At 36.7% G+C, this 23,492-nt stretch overlaps 1 protein-coding gene across 1 annotated transcript in view; it reads right to left on the reverse strand.

The window, feature by feature from the left end:
* The window catches only part of dusp22b (dual specificity phosphatase 22b), a 59,576-nt gene that overhangs the window by 30,514 nt on the left and 5,570 nt on the right, over positions 1–23,492 (reverse strand). Inside the window, exon 3 of the mRNA XM_041248016.1 lies at positions 18,634–18,716. Within this exon, the coding sequence (XP_041103950.1) occupies positions 18,634–18,716 (83 nt within the window). The remainder of the gene's footprint in view (positions 1–18,633; positions 18,717–23,492) is intronic.

Genomic DNA, 23,492 nt, shown 5'->3' on the forward strand with positions numbered 1-23,492 from the left:
TGCATTTCTTGAAACATGGCAATATCAACTCTTTTCCTATGCAGGACGTTAAGACAGCTTGTTCGTTTATGAGGTGTGTTCAGACCCTGCACATTCCAGGATAAGAACGGCAAACTAGTCATGAGTATTGACGGTAAACTTACAGATCAGTAACCAGCAATCAAAAGATCCTATGAGTAATCTAAGTGAAATAAAGAAGCAATAACAAAGGGAGCTAAAGCAGTATACGATCCCATAAGGTATTCCCCCTCCCCTCCTCCCCCTATACCCACCCAGCAAGAATGAAAATAACTAAAACATAGTCCCACCCTGGAACATTCTGAAAATGGTGCCGAACAATAAAACGTACTGCACCCCCCTCCCCCTAAAACAAATCTATTATCCGTGACCCTGATGGTTTCAGACAGAAAGTCTTCTTTTCACATACACCCCCCCCCCACACACACACACACACATATAGTTTGAATAGCAAAATGTACCTATAACATGTTGTAGCAGGGCGAGCAGCCCTGTTCAGTATTTTTTTTTATAACAGGGTTTCCCCTTCCGCTTCTGTGTTATTTTGTATTTGTTTCTTTTATGATTTATTTTATTGTATTTATTTGTGTGTGTGTGTGTGTATATATATATATATATAGAGAGAGAGAGAGAGAGAGAGAGAGAGAGAGAATGACGGCGAACCGCCATGTGTTTTGTTTATTGTTTTATATTTGTATATACGACGGCGTGGCCGTACATTTCGTTTTGCTATTGTTTTTGTATTGTTTTGCAGCGTGGATGGGAAGCCCCATCCACATTGAAAACTTGTACAGAAGGTGGCCATATCCCAAATTAATTAAGTGATTAATTTGTTGCTAATCGGGAGATGGTCACCTGCATAAGTACCTGCAGCTCTCTGTACTCAGGGTGGTGTGTTTGGAAGTGGAGAACGGGAGAGCGAGAGGAAAGATTAATGATTAATTTAAAACAACAAAATATAGGAACAGTGAAGACGATCACCCAGCCTGACCTATATTTGTAGTTTGTGTTTGTGATTTATTTAAAACCTTTTATTTTGCTCTGTGAGCAGCGTTTATTTTTGTTTAAATATTTTATTTATTTTTGTTGTTTGTGGTGCGGTGCACGCCGCATCTGTCTGTGTTTGTTCCGCCTTCTGGCCTGACGTCACCGCAACACCTTTTCCTGCCACATACGTAAACAAGGTTAAATAAGGGCAAACATATATCGCAGGTAACCTTATATATACATATATACAAACACACACACGCCTGCAGTAATAGTAATTTCCCGACAAAATATAACTGTAATTACTCAAGGTTAATATATGTCCCTGATAACAGTAGGGCATTATAAGTAGATAACAGAAAAACCTAAAACCAAAGAGAACTTCAATAACTATCAAGTCCCAACTCCGTGATGTTGATTCCAGCATCAATCCAAACACGAGGGGCCAACAGATCGATCAGCAACTACTCAAGTCCGAGGCGCTGGCGAAGGGTCTTCTTCCATCATGTTCCATCCTTTCGGGAGAAGGAGGACGTTGGGCCCGTACCGAACCTGAAGACCCCAGCGAATCCAGGAACTCCTCAGCGTCTGCTGCTGTTTTAAACAGATGTTCTTCAGATTTGTGGATAAGTTTAAGGGTGGCCGGGTACAGCAGAAAAGTTTGCAGTCCTTGTGAACAAGCCAAGCTGATCAGCTGGAAGAAGCCCTTGCGGCATTGCGTGGTGTAATTGCGAAGAATTTAATTTTTTTCCCTGAGAGAGACAGAGGGTTCTTCCTAAATGCGGTGTGCAAGCATTTTTTTTGTCAGCCAAAGACAGAAACCACTGAGGGAGGGATTTCATAAGAAAAGCCGCCTTTAGAGGAAGACGCCAGCTGGGAGAAAAGTTTCTTCTTCTGGTTCTGTGCCATTCCGAGGTGAAGTAAATCTTAACCAGGGCGAGGTAAGAATGAAAAATTAAATTTAAATTTGAATAATATGTGAAATAGGAGATGAAGGATACGGAGCAAAAGCCTTACACAACTGTATATCCAGCAGGTCACGTAAACCTTCAACAAGTACAGGGAAACATCATCTGTAAATGACAAATACAAAACTGGAAGACCCAAAAAGCTGTCTGACAAGGATGAGCAATACTAGAAGATAATATCATTATGGAATAGAAAGAAAACAAGCGCTGAATTGACAAAAGAACTGACAGAAGGCACAGGTGTTGTTGTCCATCCATCAACAGTCTAAAGCAGAGGTTGACTGTAATTATATATAGTGGTAAGAGTGGCATGCGATCAGGGCTGGTCAGTGACAGAAACAGCAAACACAGAGGCAGTAACTGCAGTTTAGCACATTTGCACACTTGAATTATAAAACAAACAAAACACAGGAACCAAATAAAAGTTTAAACAAAAACAGCACCTTAGCACAGCTATCTCAGTGATTAAAATTACCTTTCTTCCCTTCTCTCTCCTGCACTGTTTTGTTGGAGCAATTCAATAATTGATAATTTAATGTTTATCTGGATTGATTAGTTCTCTTATTAATAATAGTTAATTGACATGTTACAAAGATGAAAGATTTACTATGAACACACAAACACAGGCTACACACAAGGAAGGTTTAATCAACAGTAGTATTTTATTTAAGTACACAAATATTAAACAGAAAATCAGAAAAGTAAATCTTAGTTTCTAAGCATCAAACACAAGTCCAAAGCTCTCACTGAACTCATACTGGCTAGCAGGCAATTGAAATATGACACCGCCTGTCTCCTCACACACAAAGCAGCCAATGCAGCAGCTCAAGCAAGCTGTGACACAGCTAGTAATTTGCTCACACACACACCCACATACAAGCACAGCCTCAACTGAAATGATGCAGACAATCTCAGAATATATCACATTAAGCGTACTAACAGTGTATAGATTAAGGATATTGCAAGTTTACTTTTCAAGACATTTGTCATATATATGAGGTAGATTACTTATAGTTACTTCATCAAGTTTCACTAAAAGTTATTTCACACTTAAAGTGTGCAAACTAAATCATTAACAGTTTGATTCTATGTGAATGTGTTACAATTAATTAATTTAGTTCCATGAAAGGAAAATGCAACTGGAATTATACTCAGCGGTTCCTTGAAGCTTAGACCTTTGGTCTGCTGGCTTGGAAACTCAATCTGTTGAAGAGTCCAGTACAAAATCTCTCCTCTTAGCACTGAAGTCTTCAATCCTACATTATATCAAACTCTGCAACAAAGCTTTCAATTCTCGATAGAACAAAGTCTTCAGTCCTCAGTATAGGATCCACAACAGTGCCCGTCCGCTCTGTCCTCTTCACTGAATCTAGTCAGTTTCTTTTGGACACAGTGGCTTTAGGTGTACAGCAGACCCAGATTGGTTTGTCTGATAACAGTCGCTGTATGTTTTACGGCAGTCCTCCAGCCAGGCCTCAGTCTCGTTGCTTGTGGTGGAGACTTGCTTACAGCTTGCTTCCTCTTCTTGAGTCCGTTTTCAGGCAGTCACGTCTTGGGTCCATTTTCAGGCAGAGTCATAGCACCTTGTTTAAAATTCAATGTGGAGCACAAAATGTTTAGTTTTGGTTGGATATTTACAGCCTTTCCACTCTGCTAAATAACCACTGTCTTTTTTAAACATCCAGTCCTTTGAAGTTTTAATGTCCTTTTCCACTGGGACATCACTAGTTTATGTCTTCCTTGCGTCAAAATGATTGTTGTTGCACGTGTGACTTAGCTGTACATAATTCAACTGTCCGCTCAGCTTAATCAAGTCCAGGCGCCATCTTCACCTCATTCATTAGGTCACATAGTTCAGTATGTCTGCAGGAAAGAGGCCCTCTTCTCAAGACAGCAGTTTGCCCTGTTTCTCAAGACACACAGTTTAATTAATTAATCCAGTTACATTTCCAATACACGTTCATGTATTATTATCATATTCAGGGAATATGTCCCACAGTTTACACTTGACAAAACCTTCATTGAACCATCTCCTCTCTCGCTCCTACACGCTCGACAAACAAACATTTATTTTGTCTTTTATACAATGTGGCCAAGGGATTGGCAATTAATCATCCAATCACCACTTAGCCACATTCCACACTTCTCCAATTAACAATTAACCAATTTACACTGGGCTGTGCAAAGTTATCCCTCATGGCTGTTCCTTTTAACCTGAGCCAAGTTGGCTGCCAGCCACAAAAACACACATGTGCAGAGCCTGTGCTCTGCCACAACAGATATTACTCTTGTGTGAAAGTGCATGAAATACACATATATTTCTATAGAACAAATGAAAACAAAATCTAGGAAGAGGATTAGCATTTAAACATTGTGTTATCAGCAATGTGTCAAGGTACATCACACCTATCCTTTCACGCTACTCTGTCTCTTGGGCACTGGTGTGCTTTTCCTGTATGCAACCTGCACTGACACACATCTAAGAACCAGACCCTGGGGACCTAGCTTACACTCAAAACATGGACCCAGCCTTGAAAGTACTGCTCAACAGACAAAAAAATCCCCATTTGTAATTATTATTTTAATATGCAGTTTTAAAAGTTGACACACACACTGATAGAATTCACAGAAGTTACATAACAATTACATTTGGAGCCTTTGTATGGTATTTATGGGGATTAATAGAGAAGAGCGTGATGCAGTACATTTTTACTCGTTTGAGTTTAGTCGAGCTGTTTTGCTTTTCAATATTAATCAATATTTTTTGTAAGAGCTACAGTAGTTGCATTTGGAATTTTTAATCAAACTGAAGTCAAACATATCAAGTAATCAGTACACTGATTAAGTGTGCTTGGGTAAGCACAGGTTAAACATGTTCAGGCCTGGTTTCACTGGGGAAAAAAAAGCTTTTTGCTGCATTACGGTTAGATCAGTCTATTTATGTGCAGCAGTATTGTTATTTCCTTCTTCAGTTTTGTATGATATTTCAATGTAAAGCTTAAAGAATGCACACAGCAATTTTGCTGCACAGCCTAAGTTCTCATGTTAAGCTTCTTGTACTTCGTTGGTTCCTGGCGTTGGTTTAGGTAGGGCCCGATATTGTTGGACGATTGTTATTTAAAGAAGAACATAGAGTTTTGTGAAGTCAGTCTTTGGGATTAATAAAGTACAGGGCTGACTTTGTCACAAATATATATAATAATTAGATGTCGGCACGGGTACCTGAAAACCTGGGTACTCGTCAGGTTTTAAATTACCCGACGCTACCCAAGACTCTTTTTACTACCCATGTATCAATTTATTAATTTGAGAATTTAAAGAAAATGTAGAAAATATGACAATACCGTTGTAAGCGCGGGTCTCTGTCTGGCCTAATAAATACAACATTAAAACAAGCTTTTGCATTAAGCCTTTTCTTAACTGACAGGTCATCAATGTTTTACAGAAAGCAATCACACACAGCGGCAAGTACACCTGAATAACTGTGGCGACTAGACTTCTCAGGAACTAAATCGGGAACGAAAACAGCATAACAACATCCTTTTGGTTTACGTCAGTGGTAACTGTATGATCCATTAATAACCGCGTGGCTTCCAATACGGAATGCTTTATCTACAGTTATTGCGCAGATATAGTTTTTACCAAAAAGATAAAAGAAGTAGCTTTTATTTAAAAATAAATACGCAAATAAATAAAATAATGTGGACCACATTAACTAATTGTGCTTTCTCCTATGAATGCAAGTTCAATTTTCTCCTGCTTGGTAAAGAAATTCCACCCAATGTTTTGCTTGGATGCAATTGTTATGTTTTCACAAGACAGAATTTAGTGACGATCAGACACAGTCTCTTTTGCGACTGCTGTCAAAACCCAGCTGGCTCAATTTACGGTAGCTGTTGCAATAGTCCATAACGTAACAGCGGTGCTGTACTACTGCATTAGTTTTAAAACTGAACATAACAGCCATGTTAAAAAGAACAACAATAAAATATGACTAATGTATGTCGCAAAGAATCCTGCAGCATGATGTGCATTTAACATTAATAACTGTATTTAAATGGAGATGTTATATTATTATTATTTCGATGTTTCCAATACTGAAAAAGATTACACAAGTCAAACTCTGTAGGGACTAAATGTATGTGAACTATATAGTATTTAAATATGCATCATGCGCTTAAAACATTAATATATGTTATTTTTGTATTATTTTTCACGGTAGGTACCTGGTTCCGGATTTTCTACCCCCATTCATAAAATCTATAGTTAATTCCTCTGTCTTATACTCTTAGAAAGGGGAAGGCGTTAAACATTTAAAAAAAAAAAAAAAAAAAAAAAAAAAAAATCCCCAATGGAAAAAACTATATTTAGCATTAAGTAGCATATTTTGCATGAGCAACTGCATAGGTTAATGGCGGTCACAAAGTCTGCTACCTCCTCCTCTCTTTACATTCCTTTTTTATGCCTCTCTAGCTACTGCACCTACAGATTCCAACAAGCTCTTATGTTTATTGCCATTTTGTACATGCTTTTTCTTTTAGAATTTTTGTCTGAAGTATTACAGCAACTTGGCACTCTGTCCATCTAGCTTTCGAACCACAGAAACTACTGCTACAGGCTATTTCTAGAGATTTCTACAATCTTTGCCTTGCCTTAACATGAGGTAGAGCACGTAGATTGCGTCATATTGTTTAAGTGTTTTGCCAAGTGTTGAAGGTTTGGGCCACTGTAGCATGTCTTAGCTTGTCACAACGCATTGCACACACCTGTGAGCTCGATCTGTAATATGTTTTTGTGCTTTCCTTCGGTGGTTTTCAACTATGCCCTTCCAGTAACAGGCTGGTCAATGCAGCCACTGTGATGAGGGACAAGCCAATTGCAGGGAACTGCTATGTGCCTTGTTAAGACATTGAGATTCTTCTGCTTCCCCATTATTGTTGCAGAATATTTGTACACAATTCTTACGCAGGTTATATTGTATGCATACATTGCAGACTAGTTTTTTCTTATTTTACTTACATTCTCTATTTTTGGGATTTGGAATTCCTGTAATTGAAAAGCCTGGCCAGTCTTTCCCTACTTATGCCAGTCTCTAGATCAAAGATCGAAATCAGCTCCATCCATTTTTAGTTTTTACAGCTTATGATTTGCTATGCGCAAAGTTTGAATATTTGTCAAAAATGAATGAACTACATGTGCTCTCTAAACAGTGCTCTCTGTATCACACCCCATGATTTATAATGCACAGGTAATGTAAAAAAAAACTATATGCTATTATGGCAGTTAAACTACAATGTGTTAAAATGGGGCTAAAGAGATGTACGCTAGAAAGCAGCGTACTACAAGTGGTTAATAAAATACCTACTTTATTCACTGGAAACCACACAAAAAGCTACAGCTGTTTCAGTTGGTACTGTTTTGACACATTAGAAGACTGAAATGGATGAAACTGCTGTCTGATGTGCACAGGATGCGAAAAAAAAAGCCAAATGTTTTAAAATAAATGAAAAAAAAACAATTAAACGAGAAAACAGTTCTCCTATACTACAAATATAGTTTTTCTGCCGCACCAATTATACCATGTAAAAGATACATTAAAAAAGCAGTTTTAGTTGATTATCAATCTGGTATGCAGTTTATTTGGAATGCTGGGGCATTTTCAGAGTTGTAATGCTCTATTGCTATCAAGAATCTTCTAGAACAATAATTATAATGTGTTTTCCTAGTTTTATACAATGCAATATTTCAGATCTACTGTATCGGAAAATGTGCCTTTGTCCTTGATTTAAAACAGGGCAGTGACTTCAACAAATAGTATATCAAATATGTTTTAATCTTTTTTTTAATTTTATCTCAGTCTTTGTTTTTACTGTTACAAAAATAAATGAAAACTAGACACTTAAATAGGTAAGCAATACTGAAGGAGGACACTGACAGAAAATTCATCAATATGCATGTCTCCCATCAGTTCATTCCAAGTATTCACGTAAGGCACAGCATTTAAAAACATAAGAAAGTTTACAAACGAGAGGAAGCCATTCGGCCCATCTTGCTTGTTTGGTTGTTAGTAGCTTATTGATCCCAGAATCTCATCAAGCAGCTTCTTGAAGGATCCCAAGGTGTCAGCTTCAACAACATTACTGGGGAGTTGATTCCAGACCCTCACAATTCCCTGTGTAAAAAAGTGCCTATTTTCTGTTCTGAATGCCCCTTTGTCTAATCTCCATTTGTGACCCCTGGTCCTTGTTTCTTTTTTCAGGCTGAAAAAGTCCCTTGGGTCGACATTGTCAATACCTTTTAGAATTTTGAATGCTTGAATTAGATCACCGCGTAGTCTTCTTTGAACAGATTCAATTCTTTTAGCCTGTCTGCATATGACATGCCTTTTAAGCCCGGAATAATTCTGGTCGCTCTTCTTTGCACTCTTTCTAGAGCAGCAATATCTTTTTTATAGCGAGGTGACCGGAACTGAACACAATATTCAAGATGAGGTCTTACTAGTGCACTGTACAGTTTTAACATTACTTGCTTGATTACCCTTGATTTAAATTCAACACTTTTCACAATGTATCCGAGCATCTTGTTAGCCTTTTTTATAGCTTCCCCACATTGTCTAGATGAAGACATTCCTGAGTCAACAAAAACTCCTAGGTCTTTTTCTTAGATTCCTTCTCCACTTTCAGTCTCTCCCATATGATATTTATAATGTACATTTTTATTTCCTGCGTGCAGTACCTTACACTTTTCTCTATTAAATGTCATTTGCCATGTGTCTGCCCAGTTTTGAATCTTGTCTAGATCATTTCGAATGACCTTTGCTACTACAACAGTGTTTACCACTCCTCCTACTTTTGTGTCGTCTGCAAATTTAACAAGTTTGCTTACTATATCAGAATCTAAATCATTAATGTAGATTAGGAATAGCAGAGGACCTAATACTGATCCCTGTGGTACACCACTGGTTACCACACTCCATTCTGAGGTTTTTCCTCTAATCAGTACTTTCTGTTTTCTACATGTTAACCACTCCTTAATCCATGTACATGCGTTTCCTTGAATCCCAACTGCGTTCAGTTTGAGAAATAATCTTTTGTGCGGGACTTTGTCAAAAGCTTTCTGGAAATCTAAATAAACCATGTCGTATGCTTTGCAATTATCCATTATTGATGTTGCATCCTCAAAAAAATCAAGCAAGTTAGTTAGACACGATCTCCCTTTCCTAAAACCATGTTGACTGTCTCTCAGGACCCTGTTATCATATAGGTAATTTTCCATTTTGGATCTTATTATAGTTTTCATAAGTTTGCATATAATAGAAGTCAGGCTTACTGGTCTGTAGTTACCTGGTTCAGTTTTGTTTCCCTTTTTGTGGATCGGTATTACGTTTGCAATTTTCCAGTCTGTCGGTACCATCCCTGTATCAAGAGACTGCTGCATGATCTTGGTTAGCGGTTTGTAAATTACTTCTTTCATTTCTTTGAGTACTATTGGGAGGATCTCATCCTTTATTGTTGTCGCCAGGGCTCAGATCACAGCTCTGTTCACCTAGTCTAGGGTGTCATGGAATCTTAGGAAATTAGGAGTTTTCTGATGCTTTGGGGACTATTCCATAAAAGGTATATTATCCTTAAGTAATAAAATGTTGCATGTTGAAAATATAAATAGATGTCATCCATATAATCTTTTTCTGCATGTAAACTTTGCAAACATAACTTATAAAACCGCTTCAATGCAGGTGCAAATACCTGAATGCACTTGAACACACACGAGGAACCATTGTACAAACAAATTACACATTTCCTCAAACTTCTCAGAATTCAATATTTAAGAAAGAGTGTTAAACAAACAACTAACTATACAGATCTGAAACAGCCAAGGTGGCTCACTAGACCAACCAGTTTGTTTTTAATATACTACAGTAGCAGACAAATCCTTACAAAGTGGCTTGGAAATGCTATTAAATTCAACCTCACATTAATGCAGTTTCAGTCAAAGTAGCGTATCATAGCAACTGTACAGCCAGCGCGCCACATAAGCTGTGTAGTGGATGTTTCACGCACTGAAAAAAAAACGATGTATGATAAAAAGCTTAAAGAATACACACAGCAATTTTGCTGCACAGCTTGAGTTCACATGTTATCAAGCTTCTTGTACTTTGTTGGTTCCTGGCATCTCAATGGTGAATTGTGAATATACTGCACGCAGTAGCTAATTGTAGCCTGCCTGGGAATTGCCAAAAACACGTCACCAATAAGTATGTCTACTTAGAAAGCAAAGCACAGAGACTGAGGAAAAAAAAAATGTAACAGTATAGTACTAGAGGGAGGAGAGACTGTGAGCACACAGAGAGCAGCAGCTACCCAAAATATAATGTTTTTAATACTATTAAGCAGGACTAAATGGCTGAAAAGACACTGTTGGATTTTTTCAGGCGGAAAATAAGTAAAACCATGTGTACAGTATTTATTAAAAGTACTTCAAGGTAATGTTGCATTTCACTCACCCAAAGTACATTTTGCTCATAGGCATAGTGTCTAAATTGGAAAATAAATTACTCAATGGCCAAAAGTCTTACCTGGAGCACTGTGCACAACATACCTGAGATATTTACTGTGTAGTAAAGAAGACTGAAATACTGTACATCTGTCTAATAGCGACAGGGAAACTGCAGTATAAAACTGATACTTTTTTTCTCTTTTCTAAAAAGGTATGCTTTGTGAAATAAAAACTTGCATACTTCTGATTTTGAAACTCCAAATCTCAGCCTTCTCATTTTTCTGTTTCAATAACATTAACCACCAAAACCTACGCCCTGCACTGTTTCCGAAACCCTGCCTGCCTGCAGTCACTTCAACAGATACTGTCACAAGACAACTAGCACACACTCTTAAAACAAGTGAGAGTTTTAAACTAATCGGATAATAAAACACGTTTTATTTACCTATGGTTGGTATTATGTGGATGTGTTTCAATCATTTTACACACATGGGCTGAATTCATATTTGTGAATGCATTAATTAAAATGACTGTGTACCTTCTTCAACTGATGCTTTAGTTGTAGGGAAATTATAAGAAAAGTCATTCAGTGCTCCACCTAACGCTATAGTCGCGAGCCAAGCTTACAAGACCATGCAATTTGTCTTCTGCCTTATAACGAGTATGGAGGTGCTAGAGGAATGGCATTATGGGGCAAATGGGAGCCATGACCATACAGTACTATAAAGGCTGCCTTATAAAGGGGAGCACTATACAATGAACACATCACAGGGCCTTTTCTCAAAGTAATTTTAAAGAGACAAATGCAGTAAATTTTCTAAAAACAATATAATAACTCAAGTTGTATTTAACACTGTACATATTATGTAACATAACAGGGAGTGTTTTCAAAAAATTAGAGCAAATTAAAAAGTGTAGAAAACTTTGTGCACACACACACACCTATATTGTAGAGCTTAAGTCAAATGGATTGCTATTCATGTTTAACCAGTCAGTAGATAATCCTTTCTGTTTCCATAATCAACACAGGAAACAGAAGGGATGAAGGCTAAGCAAATGATTTCAGAAATCCATGAAAGCAAACAGTGCAGGAAAGTAAGATTCAGACGAAAACAGAAATTTAGTGAGGGGAGAAAAAAGAAACTGATATTTTATTCCCATTGCAGTGATTGAGACCATTTCTAAATAATTTTGTTGCTATGGTTATTTGTAACACAAGATTTACCTTGACAGAAAATGTCTTTCAGTTGACTTTCAGTTAGTTGTTTTAAGTTCTAGTAAAGGTTTTACTCACTGCGGTGTTTTGAAACCAATGATTAACAAACAGAAAAACGAATAAATGATCTCCCTACCATCAGGGGAATGTTTCTTACCATTTACAAAATGGTTTGTATTATCACAAACACCTGATCTGCTACTGTAAATTTAATTACTTTAAAAAAAAAAAAAAAAAAAAACTTATTGAAAAAACCAATAAAATACATAATTACAGATAGCCTGGAAAACTAATAATGTGAAATTATTGTAATGTTTTAAATAGCTGACCTAAATAGACATTATAGGACATGTTGCACTAATAAAAGTATTACATTTCAAGACTTTTCTTAGCTTTTTACAGGTAAGTTCAGTTATAGGTGTAACTATAAGAAGCTGTTCTTTCATTATCCGTTTGCATTTTGGGCTAATGAGTAACAGTTCACAAAACGTATTAAAAGATACAATTAACGGTGACATTGGTGAAAAATAAAGAGTAACTAAAATCCCCTTTCAGAAAATGCTGAATAATACTTGTCACTCGAAACCTTATTAGTAATATGGCCCCCACATTTTAACTTACGTAACATATTTTTAAAACAAAATCGTCAATGATTTCCAAGAAATTGACAACTCTTAAAGCCGGGGTTAACCCTAGAGTTAAATTTACTAAACAAAATGCAAATATCAAAAACCTCCAACACCTGCTAAGTGTTTCAGGTTAGTTAAAAAAAAAATACAAATATATGCACAGATCACACAATATAAGCCCTGGCAAATTAATCATGCCAATCATCTAGCAGCAGAGTTCTTTTTTTGGTCAAAACAGTATTTCAGTGAAAATCTAAAATTGGGAGCAGTGCTTCATTTTCAGTTTTCGGTTGCATGAGGAAATCCTCCTGGCCCTGTGAAGGATGTCCAATACACCTACACACGTACCACTGAGAAAGCCAGCCCTTCTACTGAACTGTTTCTTCAGTGGTATAACAGTACTCCAAGCTCCTAATGACTCAGTGCTGAACCGTAACATATGGAAGTATTAGAAGAACATGTGTGCATTTTAACACCATTAGACAGAACGGCATTTAAACAGAGTGTTGACTCATTAGTAACACTTTTTTTAATTTTTTTTTTTTTAATCTAGTTTTATCTTACCATTGAAGCCGGCACCAATTTACCAGTTTTCTATGCCCCCGGTTTAGCTACCAGGAGGTCCCTGGTTCAAATCCCGGCTCAGCCACTGACTCACTGTGTGACCCTGAGCAAGTCACTTAACCACCTTGTGCTCCGTCTTTCAGATGAGACGTTGCTGTATGTGACTCTGCAGCTGATGCATAGTTCACACACCCTAGTCTCTGTAAGTCGCCTTGTCTGCTAAATAAACAAAAAACAATATTGCTATAACTGACCAAGTAAACTTAATGTGAAAGATTTTACAGTTTTAAGAAAAGACATGCAAAAGCTAACTTCAGTTTATAAAAGGGTGTACTTTAAATGCTGTTGATGACTTTTTACTGTTAAAGAACTGAACCAAGATTTTAAAATCAATTCTCTTACCACTTTTGCACTGCCCTGTTATCTTCTTTTTGCTCCTTTTTTATAGAGCACTTTAATTCTGGATCAAATGTTATTGGATGGAATTAAAAACACCTGTATGTTATCTCTCTTCAAAAATCAGAGCGTGTGATCTACAGCACTGGAAGGTACTCCCTGCCACAAAGCAACAGTATTAGCAAAAATGTTTTACCATCTGCAGTGTCTTGAACTTAAAATCTGCATATGTAGCAAGCAGTGCTGCGAGATGCACTGCTGTTACAGATTCTGTCCCGTCAGTGAAGTGAGAGGAGTCTAAAAGCTCTATAACTCTGAATGCAGACGAGCCCTGCTCTTTTGCGTAGTGATTAAGACAGTCGCTTGCAGTGTGTGAGGTCGATGGTTTGTGCCCAACCTCTGCCCTGTATATATACACCAAATAAAACAATATTAATCTTAATTAACATGCTTTAATTAACATATTTTATTTGTTTTTCATAAAGCTTTGTCTTCATGTGGGTGACCAACAAAGCAGCTTAGTAAGTTAACAATTTAAATAACTTTTTTTTTCCTCAAATGAGAGTAAAATACAGTACATATTTTCAAAACAGCATCTAGAACTGGCATACTGGTGAGTAATTTTAAATAATGAAAATATCTGCTGGAGCTTCATAAGTACAGAAACACGAACTTATAAATACAAGTCAGGGTTATAACCAAATGTATCGAGGCATCTGTTTTCTCGAAACAAAGTGATACTGTATGTCCTTAAAAGGCAAGCCTTGTCATTTTCACTTTGTATTTAGTTTTACCTCAAGGCAAAATACAAAATCAGCAATCTGTATCATGAAAAAAGTGTGACAAACTATTTTTCATACTACCAGATTCTGACACTTGTGTCTCAGTAGTTTGTGCTAAATAATGTCTTAACCAGGTTGCATCACAATTACATAAGCAGTTTTCTAGATATATCTAAAAATATCACCTATATCCCCAGCAGATGTTAGCTATTGCATCACCCTGCTTCAGTTACACCTGACTATCATACTGTTGTGACAAAGATGACTTTTTTTTCAATTTAACAATAAGGTTCTGATGCTGCTGCATACCCTTGGTTGTCTCATTCATTGGCCAGATCTAGACCTTGAAACACTCAGTAACTTGGCCATACTAAGTTTTATCACAATTGAAAATTGTTTATACTGTGACCACAACCTGCATCTGGAATCCAAAATGTGAAACCTTGCATTTTCTCATTTTCAATTTTGCTTCACTAATATATTTGAATTAGGCAGCTAGCCTCATCGATTTTGCTGGTAATGCTAAATGATGAATGCATTTCAATTGGTGTCACAGGATCATGACTCTTTCTAAAGTTGTGTAGGCAGGAGGACCACCCCCCCACACATTAACTTTTCATCACAACTAGAATCACGTGACATTACCTGCAAGTTTAATCTGGCAGCACAACGAAAAAATAATCTACTCTAAATATCTGGAGCAGGATTTAATGGCAGTAGACCGGGTTTCAGCAAATCAATCAATTTCATAATATTTAGGCTTCCAAGTCGAAGACTGGGAAAGTCTATTGTTTTTGTTAGGATTATTCTTATTTTTTTTTCCAAAAGTTGCTCAAAAACTCACGAAATTTAGTACGCTGGAGATGCCTACGTGCAATAGTCGGTGATAGCCTGCAAATTTGGTTAAGTCATATAGTTCGGCAGCCATATTGGATTAAAACGCCTATGTATTGAAAACTACTTACTGCTGAGTTCTGAAAAAATTAATATGAAATATTAATATGAAGTTGATTAGTTTGGCAACCACACTGATTATGTCATAAAATTACCATAAAAATATAAAATCATCAAAATTCAAACATAATCTTGAAACCGCTTATCCGATTGAAACAAAAATTGGAATAAAACATCTCAGTATGGTTAGTCTGTTAGGCTTGTTCAAGGGAAGTTGCTACTGTGAAAATCACGGCTGCCACGGTGGATGACATCATATGCATAGGCAACTGGCTACAAAACTGTCTATAACTTCATATTGACTGCAGATAGGGGTGTGGTTGTTACGTAACATGTATAGTAACCCATATATGCCCTATAGAAAAATTTAATTCCCCATGACCTCTGCCAAAGGGCAAATTTAAAACTGGCTATAAAACTGCCTATAACTTCCCTTTGACTGCAGATGGTCATTATATAACATGTAGAGTTATGAAATTCACTATACATGTTAAAGAACAGTCCAAGATTGGGGCATGTGCATCAGGAGCTGATCGGTTGCATGGTATGGCAGCCATGTTGCTTAACATCAATAACAAACATCTCAGAAACCGCTTATCCCATTGAAGCAAAAATGAGCATACATGATTTAAGTATGATTATCTTTTACTCTTGTTCAAGGGAAGTTGCTACAGAAAATACATGGCTACTGGGGGCCAATGAGATTTCAGCATTGATCTTTTTGCACATATTGCAGTACATGTCAGTGGTACAATGCAGTAGACTTATGAAACTTTGTATAATAGTAGAGGACTATGAGAAGTAATGGCAGTAACGTAATGAAGCTGATTGGTCACATAGTTTGGCCGCCATATCCACTTTTTGCTCAAATTTTGCATGTTTCATAAAATGAACACAGACACATGTAAACTCTTGTAACTTCACAGTGATGATAATGTTTGATCTAAACAAACAATGCGCTTAAATTTCACAATAACTGCTTGGAAGCCGTAAACTTGCTTGCAACTCTAGTTATTATTATTATTATTATTATTATTATTATTATTATTATTATTATTATTATTATTATTATTATTGCCAGGTGAATAATCTGTGATAGTTGGTTTATAATAGTAACACTAAACCAGTCCACTTTAGGAATACAAACACATAGGAAGATTTACTAAGATTATGCAAAATCTAATTTTGTCTTTAGTTGTTTGCGTTTCCCACTAGCTACCATAGCTCTGAATCTAACAAATCAGTTTCATCAGATTCAGAGCCACTGAAAGTGAGATAAAATAGATGTATAATGAACACTCGAAACAGGCAAAATCTGAAGCTGTGAGTTAACATGTATTTACTTTTCCATTTTTTTTTATTATTATTATTAATTACAAAAAAAAAAAAAAAAATGACGATTTTATTTGGGAATAAATCCTACCACAGAATGACTGGGCGATGAAGCACTTGACACAATTTTATCCATATAATTTATATTAATGCAAATGTTTCTTTTCATCTATTATCCTTGTTGATACAGTACAGTCTATACCACATCAACTATTGTAACATGGTTATGTATCCAATCGACAATTGAATATTTATTTTAGGAAAGGGGAGGGTTATATGAAGCTAGTTGGGCACCTTCATCATCAATCATCTGTTATCATTTCAATCAGAAACAACAAGTGGTTTCTGAAATTTACTATAGCACGGTTAATTAAAGCCAGTGTAGGGCAGGGTTCTCAGTAAAGAATGTGTGAAATGTGTGGTGAGCAAGGGCTCTCTCTAACTGTACTCTGTAGGCAGCTCTCACAACTGTAACGTAAACACAACTTATACCAGACCTGCTGACTCAAACTGGCCTAGACTATGAAATAAAAAAATCACATGCATTCTGAGAAACACCCTTTGTACTGTAGACTGTTTAGAAGTCAAAGCACGCAATGCATGACCAGTTTTATTATGCTGAAAGGAACTCAAATATATACCGTCAACCCTCTTTATACCGCCTGGTAAGGGCCATGGGCAAATACGGGCAATAAACGAGGGGGACGTTATAGTCAGGGTCAACAAAAAACACACACATACCACCTTCTATGTTTGCAATAAATTCAAATGTTTCAATTTTTTTTGTTATACTATTACAGTATCTCCAGGCCATTAATATTTTTTTTAAAACTACGGTACTAGTTCTTAACACAACAGTAGGTATACTAGTGACGTTTTATCATCTTTTCCCATCTGTATGAAACATACATGGTTACTTTTGAGGAACAGTTTATTCTTTAAAAAAAAATAAAAAAAAATAATAGTTTCAAATCACCCAAACAACAATTCCATATATAAAAAAAAACTATTTACAAATGAGAAATGAGTACACAAAATAAACTGAATATGTTTTATGGAGATTATGTATTATAAATGTGTATTATGGGCCAAGGGCCCTGATATACTGAATATATGACTGGTTGTATCTCTAGTCTTGCATAACTCCACAACACCCAGTGCTCAGACTTATTGTGGTAACTGCTATTTTACGTGAACACTGTCTATCCCTCATCACCGTTATGAATGCCATTACACAGGCACACAGACATAATATAACCTTCCAACTGAGTTATTTCTAACGGTTTTATATCCCCTTCAATTGCTCTCTGGAGTAAAGACTTTAAATTTGGTCCATTTCACTGGAATGACCCATTTTATATTTTGCTTGGTTTATTTAATTAATTTATTTCTATATCCTCAAATTCACAGTTTTCAGGACAGTATTGGTTTGTAATTTACTGCCTGTTGAGAGGGAGATTTCCCCAATTGCAGTAATATATTGTATTTAATTGTGTATAAATGACCACTTTAACAGATGTTAATATGCTGTATATAATATATGACTCCCATGTTAAATCATCTGACAAAAAAACAAAAAAACATTCTTAGATGGTTGCCTGAGTGGTCTTTTATTAGTTTTATTTTGTATTCACACTGCAACTTAGGCACACTCCTCCAAACATATTTGACTACACCCTACTATAACTCACTATAAGTGTATCATCTTTATATAATATAAGAAAGACTTGCTGGGAAACAACCTGTATAAGGTTCTCCTTATAGCAACAGTTTACAGATGTTCGATATGCACTTTTCGCAAGCTGTTCTTTCGTTCAGATGAAAATCGGCTTACTTGTGGTTTCAGTCATTAGATGTAGTCCCCAAGGTTTTAAAATCATTTTTCCTACCCTTTATTACCACCACCTAAAACAAAGGGGCCTGAAGCAAGTGCAAAAGGTAGTAGTCATTTTTCTGATAGGAATAAATCCAACCATACAGAAGTAGCAAAAAGCAACTCTGTTGCAAAAAGGAACAGATAAAATACTGTTTGGAATACTTATTGATTTTCAACTGATTTTATTCCTTAAAATGTGTCTTGCATCCAAACAGGGCCAATGTTGTATTGTGAGGGTTATATTGTTTATAAATAAAACCATCTTGGGTTTTAATACTATCAGCCTGTCATACTAAATGAATACTTAATGCTTATGATGGCAGTCCACTGATTAATTACATCCCTTGACTCCTATAGTATTTATTAATTATAATAACAGTGTAAAGCAGAGAATCAATGGTTAGGAAGCTCTTACCTGAAGTATTGGTGCAGCACTGTCATGTATTGAAAGAATGTGTGTGATATTGTGCTTAGAAAGCTCTTCCCTGTCCCGAGCATCTGCAAGAATTTAATTGTTTATTATTATATACATAGAAACCACAATGTCTAAGTGTTCAATATAATTGCTCCACACACAAATACACACAGCAGCACACACACAAAAACACATGGCCAAAGAAAAAACATGATAAACTCTTTCTCAACCTGAACTGAAAGAACAACCGGAAAACCTATGTTTCTAAAAAAGACCAACAAAGTACTTAAACAACAAATGTTGAGACCATATTCTTCTAAAAAAAGAAGCAAAATTATTTGCAATTCAACAGATTTATTTATGGAGGTATTTAAGCCTTGTGTTAAGATTTGATGAGTGGTATCTTGGTTTAAAGGAGTCACCTCCATGTTGAGTATAGACAGACAGACAGGAAAATGCACAGAAATACAAAACACATTGAGCCATGCTATTAAATAATAACACTTTGGCAACGTGTTCATATTTTTGCTTTTTTTCTCTTGCAAAGTTGAAGCAAGTTATTAAAATATAGCTATTGTACATTGCTAAAATCCACTGATATCAGTTTTACAAAGATATGTATTTTTTTAAAACAGTTTACTGGGATTATGATATGCATTAACTAATTTTTTGTGAAGCACACATTTCACTCCTAGAGAGAGGTCATTGTTCTGGGTTGCTTTTTTATAGTTTTTACAGTTAAAATGTTCAGATAAAAAGGAATACGACTTTAGGTCACTGAGTTATCGCCAACTATTCTCAACTGAATGATCAATAAAAGCTCAGTGATTAGTCTAAAATTCATTAGGCAACATTCAGACCCATGTAATGCATTTCCATTCACTATAAGAAATAACAAAAAATAAATATTGCGGTGGTTATTAAAATATACTTGTGACAGGATAGTGTAACAGACCAGGCTGACTACCGGCAGGAAAGAGACCCAGATACAGAAAGCTGCAGTTTTAAGCACTAGAGTGAACATGTAAAACAAAACAACAAATAAACAGGAACAAACAAACTAGCACAATGGCTGAAATAAAAGGTTTAAACAACAGTATGTATGCAACTGTGTGGGCTGGACATTAGCCTTCACTAGCATATTGCTAACACTAGAACAACCACCTCACCAAACAAAGGATTTCTGGTTCTTTTTATACATGTGGCCACTCCCTAATTAGCATTAATAACCTAATTGGGGAATGGCCACACCAGTGATTGCTGGCCGGGACAGATTTAACCCCATCCCTGCCAAACTTTCCCACACACACAGTATTTACAGCAGCAGATTTTGCCCTGCTACATACCTCCCCCATTGTGCAACGCACACATGGCTGCAATCAGCCACCTCCCCTCTTAAAACACCAACCCCCATGTCCGGTTTTCGCCCTCCGGATTCTTGTGGGTGGGTTAGAGGGCGGGCTGGTTAGGGTTACGGTGGAGGTGGACCCCCTTCGGCCATGGAGGTCCTGGACCTTCTGTCAGACCTTTTTTAAATGTTCTCAACTGCTAAAAATTGCAGAGTTCAAGTTACTTATAAAATGTTATAGCTAACTTGAAATCTGCAACTGTTTAAGAGCTGAAAAAAAAGGTTAAAAAAAAAAAAAAGGTCTAATTAAGCAAATTAGTAGTTCAGTTAAGGGTTTGGTTAAGTAACTGAGAGGTCAATTGGAATGCAGAAGACACATGGGATCCCCAGAACAAGGGTTGGGAAGCCATGCTGTATACAGTACCTAGGTGATTGTGTTCTAACTGATCTGCTTAGCTTGTCTACAGTGTGTCAGAGAATACTCCCCAGAAAAATACTAAGTTCTAGTATAATGCAGAAGAATCACGTAACACAGCATTTCAAGCCACTGATGTGACAACTGGCACTCATTCTTGGTCAGAATCACAAACAATACTTTTACAGTTATTTTGTATACACCACAGCAAGAAAGACTTAAATTAGAACTATACTCCAGCTGCTAATTTATTAACATGACCGAAACAAAGCAGCAGGGAAATATTTAAAGATTCCAGGTTGCAAAACATATTCATATTACAAGCTGGGATTGAGGAAATGTTCAAATTGTTGCAATGATTACTTGTCTTGTTTTGAAATGTGTATCAATCCTGGATCTTCACCTGCCTGCAAATGCCGTTTGTAAAAAAAAAAAAAAAAAAAAAAAAAAAAAACCGTATACAAATAGAATTCATTTTAATTCCATAAAAAAAACTGAAATTACTAATGTGCCAGCACAAACTGAAGGCCAGCTCAACCAGAGATTTTCACAGGGCTGTCCCCTCTGTTCTTTAATAATCCCTAGGGACCAGTTTAGTAAACCTGTATGTGCTTGATCTTAATCTGTTTACTCTGGTTCATAAGAAGGGCGCCCCTTGCTGGTGTTTAACATCTTGCATTTCCAAACCCCTTACTGTCAAGCAGTATTCAAAAGTGATGAGGCTGTTTGTTTAGTTTTTCTGTGTCATTATTTTATGCTGTGACAAATTAGTCTGCAAGAATCAGACTGGATAATAATGTGAAATAGTTAACATTGCATGTGTTATTAATAGAACTGTATTTTTTCAGAAGGCTCACAGAAGTACCAGGTATAAAGTACCTTTATACCCTACTACAAATGACTTTGGATTCATTTAGAAGACATAAAGACTTTAAAATAAATGTTGTATAACATTAGAAGTAGTAACATTCACATTATTTGGGAAAATGAGATGTTGTTCACATACTGTTGTGGAGAGTGAATATCCATGACGACAGAGAGGTTTTGCATTTCACACTTTTTGTGTTAATTTAAACCCAGTTTTTTGTTTCTTTTCCCCAGGAAAGAACGGCCGACTTCGCAAGCCATGACGCGAACCTGCACTGTATGACCACGCAGCTATGTTTCTACCAGGTGAGCCACATGGATACCCATGTGACCTCCATTTTAATGGCACTTGTACCTGTAACATGTTACTTATTTATATCCTTGGTTGGCTTGGGAATATGTATCTTACTGACATAACATTTTCAAAGGTTATAGAAACCCACCAGACAACCCGTCCCAATAACCCTTTGTTACCCAAACATAACACAGTGAAGACAATTACCTGTTTTGGGATACACAGTATCCCATGAAACTTAATACAACGTTATTTTGTATATTGTAATGGGTCTGCTGATCCAGCGTTAGCACCGTGTCCTATTGAAACTGAGAATTCAACCTTTGCTTCAACAATTGATACTTTAAAAGGGAACTGAAACATGATCTAACCCTTATGAGCACATAATTGTACGATTAAACAAATTGTTAAAAAAAAAAAAAAAAAAACTAGGCTAAAAGAAAAAAATTATTTCACAGCGAGTCAGATTGGTTATAAAAACAAGCTTTGACAATCAGTTATTTCTGAACACGCTTCTGCGAGCCTCTAAATTAAATAACTGAGTTGCTTATTTCATCGGTTCACTTCACTATTCCGTTTAAGTACAAAAAGAGAAAAAAAAATTCAACAGTACATTTTTTTTTTTTTTTTTTTTTTTTTTTTAAGTATTGAAGAGAAGAACTCCCTTTCCATGACATTTGTGAAACATATTTTTTGAACTCAAAACCCACACTGACAAGTGGTTACCAAACTATAACATGTCTTCATCTAGTTTTTAATCATTTAACATTCAGTGCCAATGACACGGTAATTACTCGTGTACAATATAACCCTATCACCTGTTACTATACATTTCCTGTGGGTTTTATTTTCCTAAGTAATGTTAGCTACAGTGGTTGTTTACTGAATGTCCTTATCTCCTGCTATAAATGTCATAAAACATCTAGAGATGCTCAATGATAACTGGAGCAAACTTCACACCTCTCATATCCCACATCCAGTGTATAGCATGCAGAAACTCTTACAATTTTTATATATCTATCTATATGTATATATATTGTGAAAGATTCTCACGGTTCGTTGCCCCTTTTAAAATAGACCCAGGACACATAAATGGAATTGATTTAAGCGCTGACGCGCACTTTTAATAAACACCAATCAAATAAACAAAACAAACACCTCTCTCCTTCTTTGGAGCACTAACTGTTACACACAGGATTCCCTCACTATTATCCCGGACAGCTAAGCTGTTTACCGGTACCCAAAACATAAAACTTACACAGGTTTCCTACAGCACTTTATCTTGACTGCTTGGAAACAGACCACACCTTCTGCCTCGTTACGCACAGCAGCCCTGAACAAACTGCCTGTCTCTCTTATACCCTGGACCTGGCTCTAATTTACAACTACCACCAGGTGCAGAGGATTACTAAATAATAACACAATTAAGCAATAAACAATTAAACAATTAGTTCAATAACACCCAAATGTGCATTTTCACATGTTTTAGCAGGGAAGGATTTTAACCCCCTCCCTGCTACCTTACACATCCTCCCCCTCAAGTGTGAAACACTGATCGGCCATACCAAGGCCACCCCCTCCCCTAAAACACAACCACCCACATTCAAGTCCCGAAATGTCAGTTTCTGGCCTCTTCCACGGGCGGACTTGAGGGTGGGTCGAACCTTCCAGCACTTCCGGGAAGGGACCATGAACCGGCAACAAGGGACCCCACCGGGATGACAGGGCCGACCGAAGCGACGACCGAGGAACAGGAGGATGCAGCAGTGGACAGAGATCTTCCACTGGGGACCGGCGCAGCGATGTCCGATCACCCAGGGGGAGTGTAATAAAAAAAAAAGTGTGTTTTAGAAAGTTCTAGAAATGCGTTCGAGTTCATCTTTGCCCTTGCCCTATATTAACCCCATATCTTATATAACTTGTTTTTGTCACGT

Source organism: Polyodon spathula, chromosome 4 (genome assembly GCF_017654505.1).
Source record: "Polyodon spathula isolate WHYD16114869_AA chromosome 4, ASM1765450v1, whole genome shotgun sequence".
Classification (NCBI taxonomy): Eukaryota; Metazoa; Chordata; class Actinopteri; order Acipenseriformes; family Polyodontidae; genus Polyodon; species Polyodon spathula.